This window comes from Ursus arctos, unplaced genomic scaffold, assembly GCF_023065955.2.
Source record: "Ursus arctos isolate Adak ecotype North America unplaced genomic scaffold, UrsArc2.0 scaffold_21, whole genome shotgun sequence".
NCBI classification, from domain to species: Eukaryota; Metazoa; Chordata; class Mammalia; order Carnivora; family Ursidae; genus Ursus; species Ursus arctos.
In genome coordinates, this window is record NW_026622886.1 from 4,378,056 (window position 1) to 4,404,937 (window position 26,882).

The 26,882-nt window shown below is 60.9% G+C and overlaps 1 protein-coding gene across 2 annotated transcripts; it reads left to right on the forward strand.

Moving 5' to 3' along the window:
- Positions 1–497: 497 nt before the first annotated feature.
- Positions 498–25,938, forward strand: CARD10 (caspase recruitment domain family member 10). 2 transcript variants are annotated; one of them, XM_044392367.3, is made up of 21 exons: positions 498–648; positions 805–1,056; positions 1,940–2,077; positions 3,931–4,256; positions 7,786–7,983; positions 8,908–9,063; positions 9,690–9,815; positions 10,871–11,062; positions 12,232–12,366; positions 12,713–12,828; positions 13,744–13,772; positions 14,224–14,347; positions 19,511–19,670; positions 20,103–20,214; positions 20,682–20,925; positions 21,111–21,180; positions 22,267–22,369; positions 23,775–23,933; positions 24,034–24,149; positions 24,616–24,731; positions 24,927–25,938. In XM_044392367.3, the coding sequence occupies exons 1-21, from the start codon at positions 510–512 to the stop codon at positions 25,159–25,161; spliced, it is 3,246 nt and encodes a 1,081-aa protein (XP_044248302.2). In that variant the 5' UTR covers positions 498–509; the 3' UTR covers positions 25,162–25,938. The 2 variants fall into 2 exon arrangements, with proteins under 2 accessions (XP_044248302.2, XP_026335469.2); XM_026479684.4 differs by having other exon boundaries at positions 501–648; positions 24,619–24,731.
- Positions 25,939–26,882: the final 944 nt, after the last annotated feature.

Sequence of the window (26,882 nt, forward strand, 5' to 3'; positions counted from 1 at the left end):
CCCAGCAGGGCGGTGGAAGTGCTTTAGACCTGGGAGGCGTCTGGGGGAGGCCTCTGGGGTTCTGTAAGCACGGAGCCCTGGCCCCACGCTTCACTGGCCACGGAGCAGCTCGGACTGCGATTGCGTGTGTGGCTCTGCACAGAGCCCATGCTCTGCGTATGTGGTCGTGCGGGATCCCGGTGCTGTGGGAGCTCGGTGTGGGTTCGCCGAGCGCTGGCGGGACGCGCGTGCCGGGCTTCGCTGCGTGCGGGCGCGGCGCGGGCCCGGGGGAAGGTGTGTCCCGGAGCGGGCGGGGGTGAGCGCGCGTGGCCCACCCCCACCCCCGCCCCGCCCGGAGGCCGGGCAGGTGTGGGCGGGCCGCCGGGACCCCGCGGGGCCGGGGCCGGGAGCGCCGGCGGGAAACAGGAAGCGGGGGGGAGGCGCGCGGCCGGAGGGCCGGGAGGCAGGGCGTGCGGGCGGACGTGCGGGTGGCTGGCGGGGCCGGACGCTCGGCCCAGGCCGGGGCGGCGATGTGGGGGGGCCCGGGCAGCCCCGGCGGCGGCGGGGACGGGGGCGGAGCCCGGGGCGCCGCGGACACCGCCCCCCTTCGCCGGCGGAGCCACCGCCCGAGCGCGGACCCGGGAGCCCAAAGCGGCTGCGGCGTGCGGGGTGAGTCCCGGGGGCGCGGGGCGCGAGCGCCCGGCGGGGGCGCGGGGAGGGGGCTCCGGCAACGACGGGCGGCCGGTCCCGCGGGCGACGTCCTGTGGGGGGGAATCGGCCGGCGCCCCCCGACCCGGCTGACCCCCGCGCGCCTCTGGCCCGCAGACCCCGAGGACGCGGCCATGCCGGGCGGGGCCGAGGCTGGCGAGGCCGAGGAGGAGGCTGGGGCCGGCTCCGGGTCCGAGGCGGAGGAGGACGCTCTGTGGGAGCGGATCGAGGGCGTCCGGCACCGGCTCACTCGCGCCCTCAACCCGGCCAAGCTGACGCCCTATCTGCGCCAGTGCCGGGTCATCGACGAGCAGGACGAGGAGGAGGTGCTGAGCACCTACCGCTTCCCGTGCCGTGTCAACCGCACCGGTGAGCCGCGGGGGGCGCGCGGGGTCGGGCCTTCCCGGGGCTCACCGTCCCCCACCCCCACCCCAGCGCCGCGCACGGAGCCTTGCCGCTCGAGGCCGGGGGTTCTGGTGCCCACCCTCCTGGCTCCTGCTGAACCACCCTTACGGTCCAGCGGGGGTGTGGTGCCCACTCCGGCATCTGGGTTTTATCTGTCTTGGAGTTTCTCCCACTTCCTGGGCCCACTTTAGAGCAGGCTAGTGGATGTGGTCGCCAGTGCAATTTAGATCTGGGACCTCCGGGCATCTTTCCTGGGCCCTTTGATCTCCTGGGTTCTCTCCGCCCGCTCCTTCGGTGTGCCACACATTCCTTGGAGAGCCGTTTTTCCCTAAGTGCTCAAGAGCCATCACACTTGGGGAGGGTGCCCTCTCCCACAGGGTGTGTCTGAACTAGCGCCAGCTAGCCAAGGAATGAGGGTCTAATGGTGGAATTTCAGGCATTGACCGGTGGGAGAAATCATAGTATTTTACTTTGCGTTTGGGGTAGAGGGGGCCTCTGTGTGCCCCTGAAAAGTCAGGGAGTATTTGCTGGCCCCAGATCTGTGTGTGTGTGTGTGTGTGTGTGTGTGTGTGTGTGTGTGTTGGGGGGGGCAGGCTGGGGGTTGAGAGCCCTTGAAGCACAGGTGGGGTGGCAGGAGGGTCCTGGCTTTCCTGGCTGGGCCAGACAGGCTCTGCCCACTGATGTGTTGAGACAGGCCCCTGTGTGTGTCACTGGCTCAAAAATCTGGGGAAATAAAAAGTCTGGGCAATGTGGGCCCTGGAGCATGGGGAGGGAAAGGGGGAGGAAGTGGCTAGGCCCTGGGGGAAGCCCTGACCTTGACCCTGGGGTACCCCATGCCACTCCCCAGGGCGCCTGATGGACATCTTGCGCTGCCGTGGCAAGAGGGGTTATGAGGCCTTCCTGGAATCGCTGGAGTTCTACTACCCCGAGCACTTCACGCTGCTCACGGGCCAGGAACCTGCCCAGCGCTGCTCCATGATCCTTGGTGAGTCCGAAGTAGGTGCTGGTGCCTCCGGCACCTGTGCCGAGGTTCCTTATTCCATCCCTGTCATGGAGGTGCTTCCATTATCCCTATTGAACAGATAGGGAAACCGAGGCATGGAGCGACCGGAAACAGTTTGCCCAAGTTGGGGTTCTGATCCATTTAGTCTGAATTCAGAGCCTGCACGCTTAACATGGCCTTTCCCCCCTAAAATTGTTTTCGGGCGCGTATGTGTCAGGCATACATGCGTTTACAGCTTCCTGTGTAAATAATTCAGACACTCCGGGTGACTGCAGAATAAAAAGAAAAGGTCTTTACTTCTTCCTTCAGCTCTGTTCTGCTGGTGACAGTTTGGTGAGTCTCTTTTTTCTTTGCATTTGCGCGCACACACACACACACACACTCGCACACATGGGACCATCCTACGTGAGTTGCTCCGTTTTTCACTTTTCCTGAGAACTGAGTTTAGTAATTCTTGCCCATCTGGTGCATTTATCTGAAATGACTGCAAATGTTCCTTGCTGATGTTGTGCCATAAGTCATTTAACCGACCCCTGTTCATGCACATTCAGGTTGTTGCTAGTTTTGTGATGGTGGGAACTTCTTTGTGTGTGTGTGTCTGTGCACACGGGTGTCTCAGGAGGAGAGGTTCTGGGAAGTAAAATTTCTCAAAGACTATACATATTTGAAGTGTTAAATCGATGTTCATCCCACCAGCAGGGTCTGAGTGTCCATGTACCCTCATGAAGCCCGGGGATCATTTAAAAATGTTTTTGCCAGGGGTGCCTGGATGGCACAGCGGTTAAGCGTCTGCCTTCGGCTCAGGGCGTGATCCCGGCGTTATGGGATCGAGCCCCACATCAGGCTCCTCTGCTATGAGCCTGCTTCTTCCTCTCCCACTCCCCCTGCTTGTGTTCCCTCTCTCGCTGGCTGTCTCTATCTCTGTCGAATAAATAAATAAAATCTAAAAAAAATGTTTTTGCCAGTCTTATACGTCAGTAATATCGTATTTTAAATTTGTACTTCATTGAGAGATGTAGTTTGCAGCTTACTAGTTAGTAAACCTTGGACAATGACTTGACTTTTCTGTGCTTCAGTTTTTTTGTCTTTCAAGTGGTTGTAATAACAGTACCTACCTTATACTGTTGTTGTGAGTGTGTGTGTGCAAATGCAAATACAATAATTTACTTAGTACAAAGAATGAAGCCAAATGCTCATGGCTACTATTATTTATCATTATGATTATTATTGCTGGTGAGCTGGAGTATATTTTTCCTTGTTTATTAACCAGTTTTGTTTCAGAACTTGCCTATTAGTAGTTTTTGCCCATCTGTTTTTTTGGTTTGTCCTCTTATTGATTCATAAGAACTCTTTGTATATTGTGGCTCCGAATCCTTTGTTATATTTGTTATATTTTCTCCTACTCTGCTTCTTACGTTTGAACTTTTTTGTTGTAGCTTTCATTGTTTAGAAGTTTAAAAATTTTTTGTATGGATTTGTCCATTTTTTCTCTTATAGCTCTTATTGATTTGTAGGAGCTGTTTATATATCATGGCTTTGAGTCATCTGTTATGTTTGTTATACTTTCTCCTGTTCTGTTTATCTTTTTTAACTTTTTTGGGTACATCTTTTCTTACATTGTTCAGAAGTTAAAATTTTTTTTATATGGATTTGTCCATTTTTTCTCTTACAGGTTCTAGATTTTTGTACCTTGATTAGGAAGGCCTAATCAATTATAAGAGTACATTCCAGAATTTCCATCTAGTGTTTTTACGGTCTGGGTTTTTGTGTGCAGGTTGCTGTCCCCCTGGATTTTAGCTGCATGACCTGACGTTTCTCTCCCCTGTCCCTGGCAGATGAGGAGGGGCCGGAAGGCCTGACCCAGTTCCTGATGACGGAGGTGCGCCGGCTGCGGGAGGCTCGCAAGAGCCAGCTGCAGCGGGAGCAGCAACTGCAGGCTCGGGGCCGGGAGCTGGAGGAGGAGCGGGCGAGACTGGAGCAGCGGCTGCGGGACCAGCAGCAGGCGCAGGAGCGCTGCCAGCGGCTGCGGGAGGACTGGGAGGCGGGCAGCCTGGAGCTGCTGCGGCTCAAGGACGAGAACTACATGATCGCCATGCGCCTGGCACAGCTCAGCGAGGAGAAGAACTCGGCTGTGCTGCGCAGCCGGGACCTGCAGCTGGCAGTAAGCCCCGGGGAGGGGAGGCGGGGTAGAGTGGGGAGGGGAGGAAGGGGCAACCTTTGCAAAAACGGACCACCATCTGCCGGCTGTCGGACTGTGGGGCAGGTCCCTACCTGTCCTGTGCCTCAGTTTCCTTACCTGTAACGTGGGTATGTTGGTAGCACTGATTTCGTTGACTTACGATGGTGGTTTTCAACTGGGGGTGACTTTGCCCACCCCCGGAAACATTTGGCTGTGTCTGGAAACGTGTTTGGTGGTCACAGCGAGGAGGGTGCTCTCGGCCTCCAGCGGGTAGAGCCTCGGGATGTTTTGAGCCGCCCGCGGTGCACAGGACAGCCCCCACAGCCAAGAATGACCTAGCCCAGGGTGTCGGTAAGTGCCGAGGTGACGAAGCAGCCCTGGTGAGTGAGGATGCCCGGAGTTTAAGGCCCAGAGTTTGAGATAATGAGCGCTCGGCGCCGGTAGCGCACAGACCTGTATTGTCATCGGCTGCTGTCGTTAAGTGTGACCATGCGCCACCGCCCAGGTTAGACACGTCGTGTCGCGTAATCCCGCTGAGGCACCAAGAGCCAGATTTCATTTTGAAACCTAGGCACCGAGGCTGGGATGGCGGAGGCATTTGCTCAAGGTCGCAATGCTGGGGAGCGGCACAGCCTGGCTTCACACCGGGTCTGCCCGGCACCAGCGCCGGCCTCCGCCCCGGGATGCTCTCCTGCCCACCGCTCCCATCTGGGTGCCGTCTCCCCTGGTCCTTCCCTGTGCTGAGTGCGCCTGCGCCTTGTCCAGGCTGAGAAGCTGAGCCTTGCCTTCTTGGCTCCTTTACTGGGGACTTAGTATGGGGGTAAAACTGGTGTCTTACCGCTGCAGGGACTTGTCCAAAGGGCTTAGTGAGCAAATGCTTGTTCAGGATTTAACAGTGCCAGCGGCACCCAGGAGGCCCTCTCCAACGACATGGTACGAGGTCCGTCGGGGGGAGGGTTCTGACTGTGTGATTTGAAGCTGCGGTGCGGTGGGTGCTGTGGGTTCCCGGGGACGATGGGTGGCACGCAGGAGGCCGCAGGTGCTGGCGGGTTGATGTTTGGGGAGGAGAGTCCTGGTCGGGGACGTTGAGGCCACTGGTTGAAGAGCTGCCAGGCGTGCTGGCGTGTAGGTGGCCGATGCGAGGGTGTGAGGGGACCGTGAGGCTGTCATCTGAGCATCTGCTCAGTGTTCGGCATGAGATGGGGCTGTCTGAGGCCTGCGGCCTGGTGGCAGATTGAGCAAAGGGTGGCCCTGGCAAGCCTTCCCTCCCTGTGCCTCAGTTGCCTTCTCATGCCTGCGGGAATCTCAGTACCACACGTCCCATCTCCAGGCACGGTCCTCCGTGTTCCCCCTGTACCAGCTCCCTTGGGACAGGCTGGGGGTGGGGGGCGCACTGTGAGCACCCCCCTTTCTGGATGAAGAAACAGGCCCAGAGAGGTTGGTTAGCGCACTTTGCCGGGATCCCAAGAGCGAACGATTTCTGACTTTGCTGTCAGCACGGCCGGGGGCGGCCTAGGGTCCCCCGCTCTTCACTGTGTCTGCTTTTCCTGAAACGGAAGTGGGGTTTGCTGTGAGGGTTTCCTGGAAGAAAGGGGTCTGCTACTCAGACAGGACAGTAGGACAGCCCCCAGCCCCCGGGGTGTCAGGAGGGGTATGGCTGGTGTTGTCTTTGGGTTGGGTGTAGTTGCGAGTTGGGTCCCCTGAAGGGGCCGATGTGTGTATGTGCCTGGGGTGATGTCGTGTGTGTGTGTATGTGTGTGTGTGTGTGTGTGTGTGTGTGTGCACAGCCGTCTGGGGTCTCCTGGGCTGGGGTAGGGGGACGAAGAAGAGGTGTTGCAGGTGCCTCTGTGTGTCTGCCGATTAGCTGCAGCTGCGTGCTCGATTGCCCGCCTCGGGGTGACGTCATCTGCCCCTGGGCAGAGAGTGACTGCTTTTCCCCGGGTTAAGGGAGAGAAGGCAAGGGATGAACTTCAATCAGTAGGTAAGATTTTCTTTAAACGTAGCCAGCATAAATATGCCGTAACTTTCTGGAGATTTCTGCCATAAAATTAACAGAGGTGTTGCAGGTGGAAAGGAACAGAACAGCCGATGGTGCCTGTCTTGGCCGCTGGGGTCCCCTCCCCCCACGGGCAGGTGTGCGGCGGCTGTGATTTAATACTGTGTTTTATAAGGTGCAAATTTAATGAGCTCTTATTTCGCAGCAACATAAACTGAAGGACCGAACGCTGTAATTTTGTGCTCAGTGAATTTGTACACCAGGATTAAATGCATCCGCGTTTCCTGGTGTTCGGGGGAGACTCCCAAGTGGCCTGTCCTCTGAGCTCATCGGGGGCGCCTGCTGGCCGCGGGGCAGGCGGGAGGCCGCGGTGTGTGGTTGCAGTTCGCTGGCGAGGGTGTGACCACACTTGCCCTTGTAACGAGCTGTCTTTCTCCGGCGGTTCACAAAGCGTGTTTTGTGAGGGGAAAGGAATGTGAGAGTCATGAATTTCTTTCCGAGTCCTTTGTGGAGGAGGAGTGGAGCTGCCTGACCCAGCATCCAGACCCGTGTGTGTGTGTGTGTGTGTGTGTGTGTGTGTGTGTGCATGCGTGGGGGGGTGGGGGCCATGCCTGGCTCTGAGGGGTGCGGGGCTACCAGCCATTTCCAAGAAAGGCCAGGGCGCTCCCAGCACACCAGACGGTGGCACGCCTGCGCAGAGCACCAGAGGTCATTGTGTCCTTATCCCAACAGTGACTTCATTTTGTGGCTGCCACCTGCTGCTGTTCTTGTCACTGTCCAGCCGCCCCGGAGCCCACATGGGAAATAACTCCGGCCGGGTGTGCGTATCCTCCAGCGGACCCTGCGTGTGTGTCGCCGCCGGCCAGGCCGCCACGCAGCTGCCCACCCATCCCCCTGGGCCAGCGTCTAGCTGCACACACGCAGCTGGGGACAGGTCGGGGTTCTGGGATTTTTAGCGAGGGCTGGGAAGACAGCCACCGTCCCCCACCCCTGGCAGTCCAAAAGCCGGCCTCTGACAGTTTGAAGGCTTCTACCCATCCACTGTGTTGTTGAATTCTCGCGGTGGCTTTGGGAGCTAGGGTGTGGAGCAGGGGGTGAAAGGGGGGCCCATCTTACTGGTGAGAAGATGGAGGCACAGAGAGGGGCCATGACTTGCCCAAGGTCACGCTGAGTTAGAGGCAGAGCTGGGCCCAGACCCTGGCTCTCCTGGTTCCTGGGGCAGCCCTGCTCCTGTGTCCCGCCGGCCCTGGGCCAGATCACCCGCGCTCCGTGTTGGAGCTGTGGGACAGACGAGCCTGTGGGGATGCGGTCCACATGCCCCCAAGTCCTTGAAGCTGTGTCCCCTGGGACTGCCCAGCCTGTCCTTTCTCCATAGACCAGACCGGGAAGGACTCCCTCTCAGGGAGCCCCGGAGGCAGTGGGAGTTGAAAGGCCGGAACCTCTCCCCGTGGCCCTGCCCGTGGCCTCTCCCTAGCCTGAGTCCCTCCTGGGGCTGATGCGTGTGTTGGGCCCCAGGTGGACCAGCTGAAGCTCAAGGTGAGCCGGCTGGAGGAGGAGTGCACCCTGCTGCGGAGGACCAGGGGACCGCTCCCTGCGGCCGAGGACAAGGAGAAGGACAAGGAGCCAGATAGCGTGGACCTGGTCTCCGAGCTGCGTGCCGAGAACCAGCGGCTGACCGCGTCCCTGCAGGAGCTTCAGGAAGGCCTGCAGCAGGTGCGAGGGGCGCTGGGGGGAGCCTGGGGGGGGGTCACACTGCTGGCTGCTCATTCATCCTCCTGAGGCCCGGAGGTTGAGGATTCTGGAGCTGGAGACGGAATCCTGGTGGGCGTCTTGTCTTAAGCCCCTAGTGGAGGGTCCTTAGCGCTCCACTCTCCCTGGGTGTTTGCTCTGGGGCCTCAGGGTGGCCCCAGGAAGTCTCTGAACTTCCCCAAACGGTGCACCTGTTGTCGCGTGTGAGCATTTTTCCGGGGAGAGGCCCGCAGCTTTGCTGAGATTGGTAGAGGAGTCTATGACCCTGGAAAGGTTCAGACCCCTGAGGTCTGGGTGGCCCTGGGGCTTGCTTCGTGTCCCGTGGCAGGTCGGTGGCGGGTCAGTGACAGTTTGGGCCTGCCGCCTGGCTGGTGCTCCGCACAGGAAGTGGGGGATGGGAGCTGGGGCTCCGTTGTATTTCATAGGGTTGGGGTGCCCAGCTGGGGTGTGGGTCTGTGGGCTGGATCTCAGGTCCGTGGCCTACCCACCTGGGCCAGGCTCCGCTCCTGGGAAGACCCCTCGTCAGAGGGGTGGGGCCAGGCTTTGGAAATAGCACCCATCTGCCGCCCTGGGCGGTGGGTGGGGGCCGGAGCAAGAGGGAGCGGGTCTGGTTCTTGTTTAGGAATAAACTCCGGGCCAACTTTTGTCAGCACGCCCTCGGCCACTTACTTCATTTCCACCCCAGATGCTCCCTGGAGGGTGTGCAGGACTGTGGGCCGCACCCACTCTGCAGACGGGGAAACGGAGGTCCAGAGAGGTCAAGGCCCTTGGCCAAGGTGGCAGAACGAGTGGGGCGGGGCTGAGGGCTGTGTGTCCCGCTCCCTCCGGCCACGGTCACGGTGGGCCCTGGGCCGGAGGCTGAGGCGGCCTCTGAACTGTGACCCTCAGGAAGCGAGCAGGCTGGGGGCCCCGGGCTCAGAGCGCATCCTCCTGGACATCCTGGAGCATGACTGGCGGGAGGCTCAGGACAGTAGGCAGGAGCTGTGCCAGAAGCTACACGCCGTGCAGGGGGAGCTGCAGTGGGCTGAGGAGCTGCGGGACAAGGTAGTGTCTCCCTCGCGCCCTACCCCACCCCACCCCCCTGCCTTGTGCCCGCGTTCCTTCTCGCTAACAGCCCACCCGGCTCCTGGGGAGGGGAGGGTGGTGGGCACCACCACTGTACGGCAGCCCACCTTCTCTGAGCGTCTGCTGCGTGCCAGGCACCGTGCTAAGAAGCGTGCGTTCATTTATTCTCGAATATTGAGGTACAGCAGCCAACAAAACAAAGGTTTCTGTAGAGGGTAAATTCTAGCAGGGAGACCAACAGCACTCTGTGCACAGAATCCCAAGTCAGGTACTTCAAGTAGCAGAGGCTAAGTGTTGCGCAAGGAGCAGAGTAGGGTCAGGGGCAGACCCCAGTTTAAATGGGGAGGCCAAGGGTGCCTGGGAGGGTGTCATTATTATGATTCTCCCCATTTTACAGAGTAGGCCATTGAGGCCCAGGGAGGGGAAGTCAGCCTGTGGCCCAGGCCACCCCACTGGGGAGTTGGGCCCTTGAGCTTGAGGCGCAGGCCTCTCTCCCTGGACCCGCTGGGTACCTGCTGGGGAGCTCCGCCGGGTCCCTGGCCCTGTGGTCTGACCCGGGCGCGTCCCACCCCGCTCCGCCCCGCTCCGCCCCGCCCGGCCCTCAGTATCTGCAGGAAATGGAGGACCTGCGGCTGAAGCATCGCACGTTGCAGAAGGACTGCGACCTGTACAAGCACCGCATGGCCACGGTCCTGGCCCAGCTGGAGGAGATCGAGAAGGAGAGGGACCAGGTGAGGCCGGCTGCTGGTTCTCATACGCGGGAAGATGGGGAAAGGCGGGACTAGGATCGTAGCCAGAGACTTTTACGGGCGCTTGGACTGGTCTGGGAGGGGCAAGGAGGCCCGCAGAGCACAGACTCCGGAGCTTAGAGATTCATCAGTCCCCACCCCCTGAACACACGTGCCTCAGCTGAGCTGCCGTTCAGGACAGCTGGTCCCCGCACCTGTCACTTCTGAATCCCCTGTTCCCTTCACACCGAGGATGAGGCTGACACGGGGTGGCGCTCGCAAATATTTGCCAGTGAAGAAATTCGCTAGAGTTCTGGCTCCCGGGCCCTGGGTCCCATGGCCTTCATCTCCTGAGGCCACATGGTGAGCCGTCTCCTCCTGGTCCCCCCGCTTCCTTGTGGAGGGCTCCCCACGCAGGGGGCAAGGCGAGAGGTTTTGTCCTTGCACCAGGTTCGAATCCCACTAGAGGAGTTGAAGTCTACACATTAGAACGAGCCTCAGGGCCCACTGGTGGGCGTGGTGAAAGTACAGGTGACCCGGTGGTCTGGGGTGGGCCCAAGACCTTGTACCACCTCTGGCCCCCACCCCTCTGAGGCACTGGGGGAGCAGGTCCCGGCCATGGTCCAGCTCCCGGGGGCCCTGGTCTTCATGGTGGGGACAAGTGCTTTGGGTGCACTGTGCTGGGTTTGAATCCCGGCTCCTCCACTAGCCCAGAATGCTGTGAGTAAAGCCCGAGGCTCGCGGTGGGTTTCCCAGAAGAGGCTTGAATTGCTGTTGGGAGACAGTAGGAGCCTGGCACCTACCTCCTGAGTTTGAATCCCAGCTCTGTCCCTGCTGGCAGGGCTGTCTGTAAAATGAGAATAAAGAGAATGTCCACTTTGGAAAGTTCGTGTGAAGGCTAAACAAGCCGATATTTAGCACAGGGCACCCGGGAAGGACTTACTACGTGTTAGCTGCTGGTCTTGTTGCCCGGCTCCCATCCCCCCCACCCGAGACGGTAGAGGGCAGGATGGTTGGGCCAGTGTGGCCCCTTTACCCTCCCTGCCTGCTCTCCCCAGGCCATCCAGAGCCGTGACCGGATCCAGCTGCAGTACTCCCAGAGCCTCATCGAGAAGGACCAGTACCGCAAGCAGGTGCGGGGCCTGGAGGCTGAGCGGGACGAGCTGCTGACCTCGCTTACCAGCCTGGAGGGTGCCAAGGCCCTGTTGGAGGCACAGCTGCAACGGGTCCAGGGCGGCCCCTGCCTCAAGGTGAGCGGCGTCAGGGGTACGGGGTTCTGGTGGGAATGCTGGGGTCCCAGCAGGAGCTGTTGGCCGGGGTTGGGAACATGCAGGACTTGGTGGGCGACCTCAGCCCCGGGGGTGGGACTCCCCGGGACCCGGTGGGAACCCTCGGCTGGGCTCAGGAAGATGCAGGTTCCGGGAGGAAATCCGTGGGTCCTGGCCAGAGCCCTCCCCTGGGGTCAACAACCTGCCCGTCTGGGAGGCAGCTCTGGGGCAGGACAGAGAACATGCCGGTCTGGTGGAGCTTTCCGCTGGGGTGGGCGTGGGTTGGTGCATTGGGACTGGAAAGGGGCACGTGCATCTCCCGAGTCTCTGGGGTTGCTCCTGGGGCACTAGGAGTAGTGAAGTTTGTTTTTGCATACACTTGCAGAAGTCTGGCTGCATGAGGGCCTGGAAGCCCCTCAGAGACCAGCTGGTCCAGTTCCCTCATCGTATAGGGCCCAGAGAGTGTCAGCCAGCACCCCTTTCAACCAGATATCAGTCCTTAGACCTCTGTCAGGAACTCAGCCTTTTCCTATCTTGGGTTTGCTTGAGGGTGATCCCTGGGCCCGTGTTTGATGCATGGAGCCTGGAGGAATAGAACAAAGGAAGCATGAATCTCCCTTCTCACTACAATCCTCCGTGGATTTTTTGCTTTTCTGGTAAAGACAAAGCCCCTTATCAGGCCCTAGGGACCTGAGAGGTGGGCCCCTTCCTCCTTCTAACCTTATTCTCTGGGTCACAATCTTTTAATTCCTGCACTGTGTCACAGTCCTGCCCCAGGGCCTTTGCGCATACCATTCCAGCTGCCTGGACCATCCTCTCCAATTTTATCTGCTTAACGCCTACTTACCCTTGAGTCCTCAGTTCAAACCACTCTTTCTCTGGAAAGCACTCCGTTGCCCCCAGGTAGGGTGGGCCCTTTGAGCGCCTTTCCTACCTTGGGCACCTTCCTTCAGTGCTCTTGGCAGTTTGGGGTTATTTCCTTAATCAGCCTGCTTGTTTACAGTCTGTCTGCTCTAGGCTGTGAGCTCCGTGAGGGCAGGGATCCAGCTGTCTCATTCTCTGCTCTGTCCCTGTTCCCGGCATTCAGTAAATGACCGTGGCTGGCTCTTGCCCCGCCCCCCTCACCTCCTCTCTCCCCTGTCCTCTCCCAGGCTTGTGCCTCCTCCCATTCCCTGTGCTCCAACCTCAGCAGCACCTGGAGCCTCAGTGAGTTCCCCCCGTTGCTGGGAGGCCCGGAAGCAGCTGGGGAGGCGGCTGGCATGGGGGGATCCGAGCAGCACACCTCGGTAAGACACCTGCCCTCCCTGAGTGTGGTGGGGGCGGGGTGCAGATGCTATAGTGTTCGTGTTGCGGAATTACTATCACGTGCACTGCTGTCCAGTTTGCCGACAGTCCCATTTCACATGTGAATTTCACATGTGAGGACGTCGAGGCCCCTGAAGGCCAAGTGTCATATTTAAGCTTGCCCAGAGCCAGCTTGGTGCTGGGCCTGGGTGCCAGGAGACTTGGGATCCCCACCACTACTCCTGCGGAGCCCACGCCTGGGTCCTACTTGTCACCTGTGAAAGTAGGCGCGTTGAGGTGTGCGAGGCGGCGTGGAGGTGACCCAGACCCTGTTGTGGCCATTGGCAGGAGGAGGCCACAGACAGCGAGAAGGAGATCAACCGGCTGTCCATCCTGCCCTTTCCCCCAAGCGCTGGCTCCATCCTCCGCCGGCAGCGTGAGGAGGACCCTGCACCCCCGAAGAGGTAAACAGGATGGGGACAAAGCAGTCGAGGCTCAGGGAGGTGCTGCTGCTATTTCTCAAAACAGCCATCTCCCAGAATCCCTAGCGCCACTGTCAGGGCCAGGCCGGCACCTCCCTTGACTGCTTTTCAGTGGCTGGGGTGCTGGGGACTCAGGTCCCACGAGTCACAGCCGGGACCCAGGTCAGGGGCTAAGACAAGGCCAAAGGACGGAGTGGGCTTCACCCCTGCTGAGCACCCTGGCAAGAGAGCCAGTGGAGGGCAAGCCTCAGCGACCCCAAACCCCGGGGGAAGCCTCGGTGGTTCAGGACTAGGGGGCATGGGGAGTGTTCCAAGGGGTCAAGGGCCTCAGGCAAGAAAGCCACGTGCCCCACGTTCAGGCATGAGCAGCAAACGGGGTCCAGAAAAACTAGGCCGTGTCTGCGGGTGGCAAGACCAAGGTCAGGGGATGGAGTATGTCCCCCGTCACAGCTTTTTCCGGGGAAGTTGCCCTGGATTTGTTCCCTTATGGATGCTGGGCACAGGAGGCTGTGATCAACACGGGCTTGATTGATCGGAGGAAAGCATGCGTCAAGACTGGGGTGTGTGATGAGGAAGGCACCTGGGAGTCACGAATGACAAAGGCAGAAAGTAGGGGTGAGGCGAGGGGGTGGGTGAGAGGTGGGGGGGGCTTCCAGGAGGGGGTGGCATTCCAGGCCAGGCCAGGGGGAAGGTTGTGGGGCAGAGGTTAGGATGTTAGCTTCTCGCCCTGTGAGTTTAGGGGAGCTGGTTGGCATAACTGCCCTGTGCTTGGGACCCCCCCCTTGCCTGTAGTCTACGTGTGCCTGGGGGTTGCAGGACCTCTTGGTGGCCAGGGTGCAGGAGGAAGGAGTGGGGCAGGGTGCCCCCTGTGCCTCAGCTCCTGCCCCCCCCCCTTAGGTCCTTCAGCAGCATGTCCGACATCACAGGTAATGAACCTCGGGGTCTCTGTGGGGAGGGCTCATCTGGAGGGGGGTGGCTTTCCAGCCCACCTGAGGCCTGCACTGCTGGCTCTGCCCTTGGCCCCCCTTCCTGAGGCCCCTACTGTGCCCTGGCCAGGCAGGGAGGACCCTGGGGAGTCGGGCCACACCGCTCCCCCTGAGCCCTGGCCTCCTCCTCTCTCCCATGCCTGGCTGTGCTGTATGGGCTCCTGGTCCCAGCAGTCCCTCCGTCCTCTCCTGGGGAACAAAGGGTCACCCTGGCCAGCTGTGGCCCAGCCCTGAGCCCCGCAGGTCCAGTGTGCTTCTGGGGCCTCAAACCTGCCAAGGTCCTGGGTAGTCTCTGGGCTTGAGGGGCTGGCTCACCCCCTTCTCACGGGCCCCGGTTTGCCCCGGTTTCTTGGTCCGCCACCCCAGAACCTCACTCCTCCTCCCCATCCAGGGAGTGTGACGCTTAAACCCTGGTCTCCGGGCCTCTCCTCATCCTCATCCTCGGACAGCGTGTGGCCTTTGGGGAAGCCTGATGGCCTCCTGGCCAGAGGCTGTGGCCTGGATCTCCTTAACAGGTACTGTGGCTGCCTGGGGTGGTGGAGCTGGGCTGGGGGGGGGAGGGGCAGGGTCGGGTGGGGGTTCAGTGGTGGGCCAGGGGTGGGGTGGGAGGGTCAGGCTCCTGGAGCAGGGCAGGGGTGGGGGGGGAGCAGCAGCTAAGCCTTAGCCTTGTGCAACTGGAGAATATTCAGGTTTTTAGACAGAGACCTGGGATTCGAATCCTGTCACCGTGGCTCATGATCCAGGTGACTTGGGCTGGTCACTTCTCTCTCTGGGCCTCTGTTTCCTCTGCCAAAGGTGGTCAGGGATCTCTTCTGCATGGGGGTGTTTTGGGGTTTAGGACCCATGTCAGGAAAGCACCCTGCTTTGCCAGGCGTGTTAGTAGGTGCTCGGTAAATGGTCATTGTTACTCATTCCCCCCCAGCTCTGAGCTCCCAGCAGGACGGGGCCTCCCAGCAGAGCTTCGTGCTGTGGGTGGGGTGGGGCCACCACGGGAGCCCTGCAGCTGGGCTGGCCACAACCCGTGACAGGAGTCACAAAACAGATCTCCTCAGCGTGCATTGCAGGTGAAGTGCTCTGTCAGTGCTGGTTGAAGGGTGACCTCCCTGGTCAGGCTCCCTGGTGGGTCTCAGGAGGGCGGGCCATAGAGGAGGCCTTGCTGAAAAGGTGGCCTTTGAACTCAGGTAGGGAGGGCAGCTGGAGGAGAGCAGCGGGCAGAGGCCGTCCTGTCTGGTCCGGGGAGGGCCCGGGGAGGGCCCGGAGCTTGGCTGTGACTGGAGCGGGAGGGGGAGGGGGAGGGGCAGGCACGGTGAGTCAGGCTGCCTGTGTGAGTCAGGCGGGAAAGTGTGGACTTTGGCTTGTACGCTCCGGGAAACGTGGCAAGGTTCGGCTTTTACTGCTGGCTGCCTCACAGCGTTCTCTCCCTTCGGGGAGGTGGGTGTTGTGATGATTTTCCCTGTTTTATAGAGGAGAACACTGAGGCTCAGAGAGGTTAAGCCGCTTGCCTGAGATCACACAGCTGGAAAGCGCCAGGGCCAAGGTCCCGAGTGACCTGATCAGATTTGGGTTTGGGGAAGGGCGTAAGAAGCACGGATCCGCAGAGCTGGACTGTGGGGATGCTGGATACAGAGGACAGGCCACACAAGAAATTGGGGCAGAGCAGGATCAGGGCCCTGAGGCAGCTTGGCCAGGCCGTAGTCCAGGCCCCTGCCCCCACTCTTGCCCTCCGGCAGCAGGCCCAGTACGACATTGTTTCTCCCTGTGCAGGACATGCTTCTGGGGGAAGGGGCGGAGGCGCCTCCCTTCCTGCCTGCCTCCCTTCCTCCAGCTCGCCTGCAGCAGGGGTCCTGGCTGCTGTCCAGGGGGCACCGGGGCAGGAGGTTCTCGCCCAGCTGGGCCCCAGGATCCCAGGGGCCACCTCTGCAGTTCCTGGGGAGGAGGGAGATGGGGGGGGAGGCGGTGGCAGGCATGGTGGACGGAGAGAGAAAGATGTGCATGGATGGTGGGGAGGGAGCGGGGAGCCTGGACTGGTGCGCGGGTTGCTGGCTGTGTGCGTCCCTGCGTGCGTCCCCGCCAGGGGAACTGCATGGAGCACGGTGGGGAAGAACAGATATTGGAGCTCTGTCTCCTGCTACAGAGGGATATTGGGCAAGTCACGAAATTTCCCATGGCCTCGGTTTCCGGCTCTGTAAAATGGGGTTGTCGTGGGGTTCCAGGGTCCCCATTAGAGTGTTTGGAACAGTGTCTGGCTCAGAGCCGTAATGGTAGCTCTCGTCCGTGCACACTGTCTGCTGGCCCTTTGCAGCCTCTCTGTCTCCCCTGCCCTTCTGGGCTCCTAGGGCCTTGGGGGGGGGGGGTGCTGGACAGTGGGTGTGCTGGGGCAGGCTGGAGGCTGGTTGGACAGCCAGGCAGGAGATAGGGAGGAAGAGCCAGAGAGTGTAAGTGGGGTGCTGAGGGGGGCGAGCGTGGGGCGAGGGTCGCTGGGCAGGTGTCAGGGTGGGTCTCCCTGGCAGCCCCCCGCCCCCACCCACACTGGTCATATGGACACTGAATCTCTGGCACCGTCTGTCCTTGCCAAGAGAGATTATTGCCCTACTCCACCACCCACTGGCTGGGCAACCCTTGTCAAGTTATAACTTCCCCGTGCCTCAGTTTCCCTCTTCTCTCACATGGGGGCTAACAGATGGTTCCCATGGGGCTGTCGGGAAGGTTAAATGAGGTAATTTTTGTGACAGGCTTGAGTCTGAGCTTCATAGGTCTCTGGCCTGGCGCAGAGCAGTCGCGTGCTCTGCCCAGCGGTCTTCCCACAGTGTACTGGGGTGGGGGAGCACTCATCCAGGCGACTCGGCCCATCGCTGCTCAGAGTGGGCAGAATGAAAGACTGGCCCTGTTTCCCCCTGTGACCCGACTCCTGACTGGACACTGGGGGAAGGGGCTGGGAGATGGGGACCCCGTCCTTCCCACCACTCACAGGCAGGGTTGGGGTCAGTCAGATTGTGTTGCTAGAGACCCAGGAGTCCAGAGGTTGGAGCAGGCAGCCCCCCGCCCCAGGCACTTGTCTGCTGAGGCCTGGTGCTGAGAGGGACCCAATTGGACCTGGCCCCAGGAAGCCCCCAGGTGGACTCTCCCCTCTTCCCCAGGGGGGCCCTGGAGGCCCAGAGAAGTCTCTCGGTCCCTCAGGGAGTTGGGCAAGGGTGTCCTGAAGGAGGCGGTGCCTGAGCCTGAGGAGGTGGGAAGAGCGTGAAAACCTGGGGTTTCAGGGATTGCAGGCTTGGGGTGGGGGTGGTTTGCCTGGGCAGGAGGTGGGGGGCGAGCAGGTGGGACCGGGAAGGGCTGAGTGCAGGCTGCTGGCTGGGCTCTCGACTGGAGAAGCCGTGATACTCGGTTGTCTGTGGGTCTGGAACAGGTGGGGAAAGTGGGGGCCACAACAGATGCCCAAGATTTTTTTTTTTTTAAAGGTTTTATTTATTTATTTGACAGAGAGAGAAACAGCCAGCGAGAGAGGGAACACAAGCAGGGGGAGTGGGAGAGGAAGAAGCAGGCTCCCAGCAGAGCAGGGAGCCCGATGCGGGCCTCAATCCCAGGATCCCGGGATCATACCCTGGGCCGAAGGCAGACACTTAACGACTGAGCCACCCAGGTGCCCCCCACCCTTTTTAAAAAGATTTTATTCATTCATTTGAGAGAGACAGAGAGAGAGCACAAGATGGGGGAGGGTCAGAGGGAGAGGCAGAGTCCCCACTGAGCAGGGAGCCCGATGAGGGACTCTATCCTGGGACTCCAGGATCACGACCTAAGCTGCTCAACCAACTGAGCCAGCCAGGCTCCCAGATGTCCAAGTTTTATCGGGCACTCGGTGTTCCCCGGCCGCGTTCTAAGAACGCTCCACGTTTAATTCATTGAGTCCCATGAGGAGGTGGGTGGATGCTGCTGGGGTTGCTGAGGACCAGAGGCTACGCAGCCGGGCCGTCTGGCCCCAGAGTGCCTGCTACTGCCACTTTCCTCAGACTCCCCTGACGGCAGCCCACCGCGGCAGACACCCAGTACACACGCCCGAAAAGGATCGCGAGACGGGCGCTGGATTAGCTGAAGCGCGGCTGGCTTACATCTATTCCATTCCCATCAGAAGCAGCGCTGGCCGTGACCTTGTGAGTTTCACGAGCCTCTTGGGGCCGGGTCTGCAGCTGGACGTTCCCTGCAGCCCTCTGGTTTCCACTCTACCCGCATTATCTTTACATTTGTCCGACCGTCACACCCGCGGTGGGAGACGGTGCCATCACTGGCCTGGCTTTATGGATGCGGTGACAGAACCAAGCGGCCAGCTCACTTGTCCAGATCTGGGGCCCGGTTAATGCTGGGTGTGGAGCGGGACTGTGTTTCTCCAGCTGTGGGGCAGCCTAGCCAGGCCCAGCCTCCGGCCTCCCATCTCTGGCTGGGCTACATCAACAGCAGCCAGGACAGTCCTGGGGCCGAAGGAGCCCATGAAGGCACCGCCGATGCCTCTGGGCCCCGTGTCCAGCCGCAGCCCGTCGGGTTTGGCTCTCTAAGGGGGTAGGAGCCGAAAAAGGCCCTGGGGGTCAAAGTTCCCCCGCTCTGCGTGGGTGCTGATTGGGTTAAAGTCCTTGTAGCCTCGCTCACCCCATGCTGGCAGCAGGGGGCAGTGTGGCTGCGTGGGCTGCATTTGGGGGGAGGATGGGGAGGCAGGGGACACTCTGGCCAGGGTGGGGGGAAGGGGAGGAGGGTCAGGGAAGGGAATTCCAGGCAGTTGTCTCAGAGCTGGCCACTGGGCCTTACCAGTTCTCTCCAGGGGCAGGAAGAGTGCTGCTATGATGGGGATCTGGGTGACTCTTTGTCTTAACTGTCAGTGGTTGCCACTGCCCACAGGGGGAAGGCCAGACGCCTTCATTCTGTGCCCTCCGCAGGCTGGCTCCAGCTAGCCTTTTCTGGGAGCCGTTTCCCATGATGTTAAATTAGTTAATTAGGACAGGGAGCTTAGCATGGCGTCTGGCACATGGGGAGCTCTCAGTAAGTGTTCTCTACTGCTATTATTACTGTTGTTACTGAACCCTTCCCCACATCCTGTATTCTGTCCTCCACGCCTCTGCCCCTGCCAGCCCTTCAGCGTGGAACACCACCTCCTCTCTGTCTATCCCCGAAGCGCCTCTCTTCTCCAGCACGGTGTAGCCCCGTGGCCTCTTCCTCTGGGAAGCTGCTCCCCTCTGTGCTCCCACGGCCGGCTGTAACCATCTCTGGTCTGTGTTGTGTTCTAATGGTGACCTTCCTCCCTCAACTGTGAGCATAACAAGCTTTTATTAGTCATCTGCTGTGTGCCAGACACTGTGTTTGGTGCTCGGGACCCAGAGCTGAGCATGATAGCAGGCTGGTTCCCAGGGGGGTTTCCGTGGCCAGGGGCAGATGGTGGCGGTCCTGCGGGAAAAGCTGTGCCTCACCATGTGCAGGGGTCTGGGAGGGAGAGGTGGCTTAGGAACTGAGCTTTGCAGGATGAATGGAATTTACCAGGCAGAGAAGAGGGGGAAGGGCGTTCCAGCGGTGCGGCAGGTGCAATGGCCCCGGGGTGGGAGTCATGGCACACTTGGGGATTGCTGTGATGGTTCTCCCAAGAAGGTTGAACTGAGTGGAAATACTGAACTCTAATTCCCCTCTCCCTTTTCTCTTCTCAGGTCCCTGGCCATCCGGGTGTCTTGCCGGAGCCCCCCAGGGGGCCCTGAGTCCCAGGACAAGGGCCCAGATGGCCTGTCGTTCCTTGGGGACAGCTGGTCCGGGGCTGTTGTGCGGAGGGTGCTCTCTGGACCAGGGTCCGCCAGGGTGGAGTCCAGAGAGGTGAGATCCTGCCCCTCTGAGTTGGGGGTGGAGCCAATGGGTTAGCTGGGGCTGGAGCCCTCTGATTGGTAGATCTGGGTCACTGGGCGGAGTTTCTGGGGGTTGACCAAAGCAGAGGCAGGCTCAGAGATGACACGGGGGTTGCCCTACCTCAACCAGCCGTAAATTAAATCTGATTGGGCAGGGGCTAGGAGGTGGGGCAAACGGACCCACCTGGACAGATCTCCACCCTTAAACATGGGCGAGAGACCAGGATGTGCCAGCCTGGGTAGGGAGTCCTGTTGATGGGAGAAGGGTCTGATTGGCTAGGCATCCTGGGAGGTGGGGGCGTCTGAATTATGGGACATGTCATCCCCACCCCAGCCTTCCTGCAGCTCCCGGGGAACTCTGGGAAGCTCACTTCTTTCACTGAATGCCCGGGTTTTCCCCTAGCCAAGGGCTGAGACTGCTGGCCTGGAGGGGGCAGGCCTGGAAGGTGAGGTCCAGCAGAGAACCTTGCCCTGGAATCAGGTGTCCACGCTCCCCTTCCTGATGGACTTCAAGGGTAAGTCTGGTCCGGGGCAGGGAGGACCTGGAAAGTCTGGGTCCTAGAAGGATGGATCTGAGAGCCCAAGAGAGGGCTTGTTCAGCCCATTATGTAGGTGGGACAACCAAGGCACGAGGGGTGGGGGGAGAGTCACTTTGCTACCTGACTCTTGGCAGTGCCCTTCCCTTCCGCACTGCTGTCCCCTTGCTAGTTGCCCATCTCCTCTTCAGTAAGGAGCTTACCGTGAAAGGAGCACTAGACAGGAGTCCAGAGACCTGGGTTCAAGTCGTGGTTCTGTTCCTAGTGGGCTTGGTGGCCTTGGGCAGGGCCTTGCCCTCTCTGGGCCTCAGACTCTGACTGTAAGAAGGGGAAGGTAGGGTTTGGGCAGCTCAGGCCTTGAAAGGGGCGTGTCTGTGGCCCGAGGCTGTTCCCTGACTTTATCCTCCTCTTGCCCTCCCTGCTGCCCCTGCCCTGCTCACGTTCAGCCTCTCAGTCCTTCCACGAGGCCCTAGATGCCTGGACAAAGGGGCTGAGCACCGAGCCCTTCTATATTCGAGCCAACCTCACCCTGCCCGAGCGAGCAGACCCTCATGCCCTGTGTGTGAAAGCCCAGGAGATCCTGCGTCTGGTGGACCCGGCGTACAAGCGGCGGCAGGAGTGGTTCTGCACCCGGGTCGACCCCCTGACGCTGCGGGACCTGGACCGGGGCACTGTGCCCAATTACCAGAGGTGATGTGGACCTGGGAGTCTGGGCACAGGTCCCACAGGGAGCCAGGACCGGGCTGGGAGACTTTTTCCCTCTTCCTGCAAACCCCCCGCAATCCTCTGGGACGGGATGAGGGGGCTGGAGGGGAGGGGCTCCCTTTCCCCCTACACATGCATGATGCGTTGTGCCCCCCACCTCTACCCCACAGAGCCCAGCAGCTCCTGGAAGTTCAGGAGAAAGGCCTGCCCTCCAGCCGCCACCGAGGGTCCCGGAGTAATGTAAGCGGTACCGGGCCTGCTGGCAAGGGCCTGGGGCGAGGGGCTGCCAGGGGTGGGCTCTGAGGGAGAGGCGGGTTTCCATTCTCTGGCAGCCCTGCAGTGGGCGGGGAGGCCCCCACCTCGCTCCTTCCTCTGGACGTGGTTGATGGTCTGCTGCACGCTGGGCAAACGGAACAACTGCAGGGCTCACTGGCGGGGGTGGGGGGTGGGGGGTGGGGTGGGGGTGGGGGGGTGGGGGGGGCGGCGGTGAGAGGATTGAAGGAGGGAGCGGGTGCCCGGTGCTCAGAAGCCGGCCCGGCCACCGGAAGCACTTGACAGAGAAGCCGGCACACCCCTGTATCCAGTCCCCGGATGGGGCCGGGCTGGGGGAGCCTCCCCGCATCCACACGGGCAGAGGAGTGGGGCTCAGAGAAGTAAAAATTACTCAAGAGGCCACAGTGCTTGAGCGGCTGAGAACTCAGGCTCTGGAGCCGGCTTGCCTGGGCCGAATCCCAGCTCTGCCACATGCCAGCCGCGTCCCCTTGGACCAGCACCTGTCTGTGAAAGGGAGGGAGCTATGTTGCCTGCCTCACAGGCTTCAGTGAGCTCATGACATCTGGGGCTTAGCGAGTGTCTGTCACGTTATAGCCAGTTGACATCTGGAGGCTTCTGGTGTGATTGGCGCTGTCATTACTGATGTTCTTTTTCTTCTTACACAACGTCACATTGCTAATTCATTGGAAGAGGTCCCAAAGTGTGTCTCTTATGTGACATTAGCTTCCTCGGGTCCCTGGGCCTCGGTTTCCCCATCTGTAGAGTCGGGGGGTAGACCTCAGGCGCCTCTAGCTCTAACTGGTCCTGACAAGCTTGCTTCCCTGGGCCCATAGGGATGGTTGCCCTCACCTGCCTATGCTGGGCTGGGCTGGGTGGGGGCAGGAGATGGCCTGGTGGGGAAGGGTCTCTCCTGCTGACCCCAAGCCCTTCCACAGAGCCTGAACAGCAGGGGCAGCCCGGCCTCCTCTGCTGGGGGTCCCGTCCATCCTCTCCTCCCTGAGGGTGGGCTGGAGCTGGCTCTCAGGGGCTCTTCTTTCTCTGTCCCCTCCCCAGCTGAAGAAGCGAGCCCTGGACCAACTCCGGCTGGTGAAGCCCAAACACGGGGGAAGCCCCGCGGGGGATTCTTCAGAGCAGCTGCTGCTGGAGCCCTGCTCAGGTGGGCACCCCGGGGCCGAGGCTCATCCCCTGGCAGCTCACGGTGTCCGCGAGTGGCATGTCTGGGGAGCCTGGGGCCTGGGTGGTCCCTTTGACTCCTCTAGTGGGGAGCAGGGCGTCCAGGGTCCTGAGAGGCTCCCCGTGGGGGGAGGTGGGCCACCAGGGTGAAGAGAGCCAGTCGGAGGAGGCACGTGTGTGCAAGTGTGATTGTGGGTCTGTATGACTTTGGGGCACACACGAGCACAGCTCTGTTCTTGTCACGCGGAGCGGGTGTAGCTGTGTGTCTCACACGTGTGTGCTGGCAGGTGCCACGAAGACCCCAGAGTGGGTTTCTGAAGGCACTAGGGCAGGCCTGGGGTCAGATCAGGGAGAAGGGCTTGGGGGAGCCCAGATGAGGGAGTAGCCATTCCGAGAGGCAAGAAGATGGTGGTTCGGGAAGGCTTCCTGGAAGGGGAATTGTTTGAGGTAGGGTTTTCAGGGATGAAGAGGAGTTTATTCCAGGTACAAGGCACAGCCGTGCAAAGGCACTGAGGTTTGGCTGCGTGTGATGTGTGTGCAGGCCATTGAGTACAGCAAGTGCGTATCAGACACCAGCTCTGTCATGACCTGTGCTTGGTCCAGGGGCCACCATGGCACCTCCCCTTGGAGCGTACTGCCTAGTGGGGGCGGGGGGTGTGTGTGCAGCTGCCTGCCGGTCAGCTAATCCTTCCTGTGAATGTGATCATGAAGTGCGGCATGTGTCCTAGAGGAGACCCGGGTGCCTTGGGGCTCATGCCGGAGGCTCTGCACGGCTGGGGAGCAGGGAAGGTATAACCTGGGCTCCGAAGGGAGAGTCGGGGTTCTGTGGGCCAGGAGATGCTGGGGTGCGGCTTGGGCCCCCCCCCAAGTTGTGCAGAGACCCTGTGATTGGAGACAGTTGATCCACGTGTTGGGGCATGGGACTCGCCGCCTCTCTAGGCTCTGGCGGGGCTGGGTCACCCACCCGTGTGGAGGATGTGGCCTTCTTCCCGAGGGTCATGGGAAGTCACCGGCAGATTGAAAGCAGGGGAGTTACGCGATCTGACTTTCATTTGAAAGCCTGTCTCTGGCTGCTGAGAGGAGAATGGTCTGGGGCAGGCAAGGGTGAGGAGGGGTTTGGGGCTCGAGGCTACTGTTGTGGTGTCAGCCAGGAGAGGGCAGCTTAGCCCCGTGTGTGTGTGTGTGTGTGTGTGTGTGTGTGTGTGTGTGTGTGTTTGTTTGTGTGTACACGCAGGAGAAGCAACAGCAGGACTTAGGAAGGGAAAAGAGACGGGGGCTTGAGAAGAGGTGATGGGGTTTTGAGTATCGAGGCGGCTGGCCACATTCAGAAGGAGGAGCTGGGGACTCCGCCTGCACCCTCATCTCCGCTGTACCCCACCCGCCCGCAGAGCCCGAGCGAAGCCTCAAACCCTACAGCCTGGTGCGGCCCCTGCTGGTGTCCGCCCTGCGGCCCGTGGTGCTCCTGCCCGAGTGCCTGGCACCCCGGCTCATCCGCGACCTGCTCGACCTGCCCAACTCCCGGCTGGACTTCCAAGTGTGCCCCGCGGGTGAGCCTGAGCCCGGGGGGGGGGGGTGCGGAGGGCTGCCGGGCATCCCGGGGCGGCCAGGCCCACTGGCCCTTCCTCCCTGCCTCTCGCTGCCCTGCAGAAAGCCTGTCTGGGGAGGAGCAGTGCTCATCCTCAGCACCCGGAGCCCCCAAGGCGCAGCCCACCACGCCTGGGCTGGGCAGGAGGCTCCGTGCCATCCAGGAGTCTGTCGGGAAGGTAGGTGCTGGGGGCGGGGTGGCTGCCTCTCCGGGCCGGGGGGCTAGAGTCTGAGTGCAGGCCAGTGCTGCTCACGTGCAAAGGCGCTGGGCAAGTCCCTGCCCTTCCACGGGCCTGTTTCTGCACCTGCAAATGGGAGGGCTGGGCCAGCCAAACGTGGGTCACCTTGGAGGGGTTTGCGTCTCAGATTCGCTGCTCCCCTGGGGGCTGGCTAGGGGCTGCCAGGCTCGGGAGCGGCGGCGGAGGGGTTTGCTCCATCCTCTCAATGACGAGGCTCAGGTCCAGAGTGGGGATGTGACTTACTTCCCCAGGCTTCCCGCCTTCCCTTGCGGCTCTTTCCTTGTTGCCCAGGCCCTTCTGGAGGGGGATGCAAGCCCCTGTGGGGGGCTGTGCCAGGGGGCCCGGTGGGGGGGCAGGGAGGTTCGTGTCTCTGGGCCGGAGTAAAATGTAGCCTTGGTCTCCTGAGAAGAAGCACTGCCTGCTGGAGCTGGGCGCACGGGGCGTGCGGGAGCTGGTCCAGAACGAGATCTACCCCATTGTCATCCACGTGGAGGTGACAGAGAAGAACGTGCGGGAAGTCAGGTGAGGAAGGGCGGGGGTGGGTGGGACCAGCCTTTCCTTCCCTTTGGACGTCTCTGTCTCTTTGTCATCTGTCTCTTTTGGGCTCTCTGCGTCTGTGTGTCCTGTCTCTGGCTCTCCATATCCTGGCGCGTCTCTGTGTCCCTGTCCGTGCCCATCCCCTGCTCTGACCACTGCCCGCCCGCTCTCTCTCGGCAGGGGTCTGCTGGGCCGGCCCGGCTGCCGGGACTCGGAGCTGCTGCGGCAGTGCCACCGCTCGGAGCAGGTGCTCTGGGGGCTGCCCTGCTCCTGGGTGCAGGTGCCGGCGCATGCGTGGGGCCACTCGGAGGAGCTGGCCAAGGTGGTGCGCGGCCGCATCCTGCAGGAGCAGGCCCGCCTCGTGTGGGTGGAACGCGGTAGCGGTGGGAGCGGCGGTGGCAGCAGCGAGGCCTGAGGGCTCCCTCTGATGCCTGCGGCCTCCTCACACACCTACGAAGCCACCGACGGGGACCCCGGTGTCTGCAGGGGAGCTGGGTCCTCCCCATCCTGAGCCTTCCTAGACCCTTGGACTCCCAGACGTGCCCCCCCCCCCCAGCTCTGGGCTCTCCCCGGAGCGAATTTCCGGGAGCCCTCGGGGCGGAGCTCCCACCGCCCCTGTACTTGCTGCTCTGGGCCTTCTGTGCCCCCCCCCCCAGTGTCTCCGTGATTCCACTCACGGGCCTCACACACATGTCTGTGTCCTTGTCCTTCTTGCCCCCCCAGGAGCATCTGAGCGCTCACTCCTGTGCTCTGGTTTACACACCCAGGTTCTCACGGCAGGCACATGAGGTCTCCTGGGTTCTCATTCCCTTCTGTTGAAGGAACCCCGAGCCCGGCCCGCATGCCCCTCCCCCCCAGCCCGCTCACATTTCTTGTGTATACCTCCCGTGTGGGCACCGTGGCTTCCCTGGCCCAGTGTGCCCCTCGCGTCTTCTCGTCACGTCTGTATCTGTGGTTCTCTCCTGTGTAAATGTCATGCCCCGCCCCCTGACACTTGGGCTCTAACACTCGTTGCCGGGAGCGCACCGAGGACCATGTTCTCACAGCGCCATCTCCCTGCAGTGACCCGCCTCTCAGAGGGACAGCGGGGAGAAGGCCGGCTGCTCCGTCACCAGAATGTATGGCTCGTTGATTTTTAACGGGCTTTTTCACTCAGAATCTGCACATTATGGAACATTAAACTGTCATAGAAGCTGGTGGCCTTTTGCTTGCTGGCCTCCCTGGCCCGGGGCCCCCTCTCCACTTCCCCCACTTGTCCCCACCCCCAGATCAGGCTGATACCACCTCTCAGGCCCCTGCTTGCCCATGGGAAGGGTCAGATTTCGTTCCTGACTCATCTCAGAGCCGCCGGCCATCTGTGCTGGCATCACCTTACCTGTCCCCCAATGACCGAAAAAGGGCCCCACAGACAGGCCACCTCCACGCTCAGCCCTGCCTGCGTCTGATCCTCAAAGGAGCGTCCCCTGGAGAGGGGACACTGAGGCTAGCAGGGTATGGTCTTGGCTTAAGGAGCTCGGCTGCTGAGTCCTGGAGACCAAGAGCAAACCCTCTGCGCACAATCAGGGTGTGAGACCGTTCCACCAGTGAGAGGATGGTCCGGGCGGGATTACTACAGGGGCTGCTGCTTCCGCTTAGGGTCTGGGATGCCTTCAAGAAGTATTTATTGGACCTATGTGCCTAAGTGCTGTCCTTGGTCATCCTATGACTGCCTTCTGTCACAGTGATGAACTTGGGTCAGCCCCTGGAGGTTTGGGGGGAGTGGGTTACTAGGTGGAGGGAATCCCCAGAGCGAAGTCTCAGAAAATGGGTTGAATTTGGCCACCTGGGGAGTGGTAGGAAATGAGACTGGGAAGTCCCAAGTTCAGGGGTGGGGGCTGCGTATATCTTAGTGTCTTTTGAGGTCTGGCTGAGACACCATCTCCAGGAAGCCTGCTTGATTCTGCCAGGCCTTGGGACTTCTCAGCCATGCCATGGGCTGCCTTGTGGCAGGATGGTGGGTCTCTGAAGGTGGCTGTGGGCTCCCTGGGTGTGGAGGTGTTAATGCTCATTTGGGTAAACAAACGTCCCCACTTTCTCGCTGCGTGCCTGGCCCAGTGCTTGGTCTATGTACGTATGAGTCTGGGTGACACTGCGGGA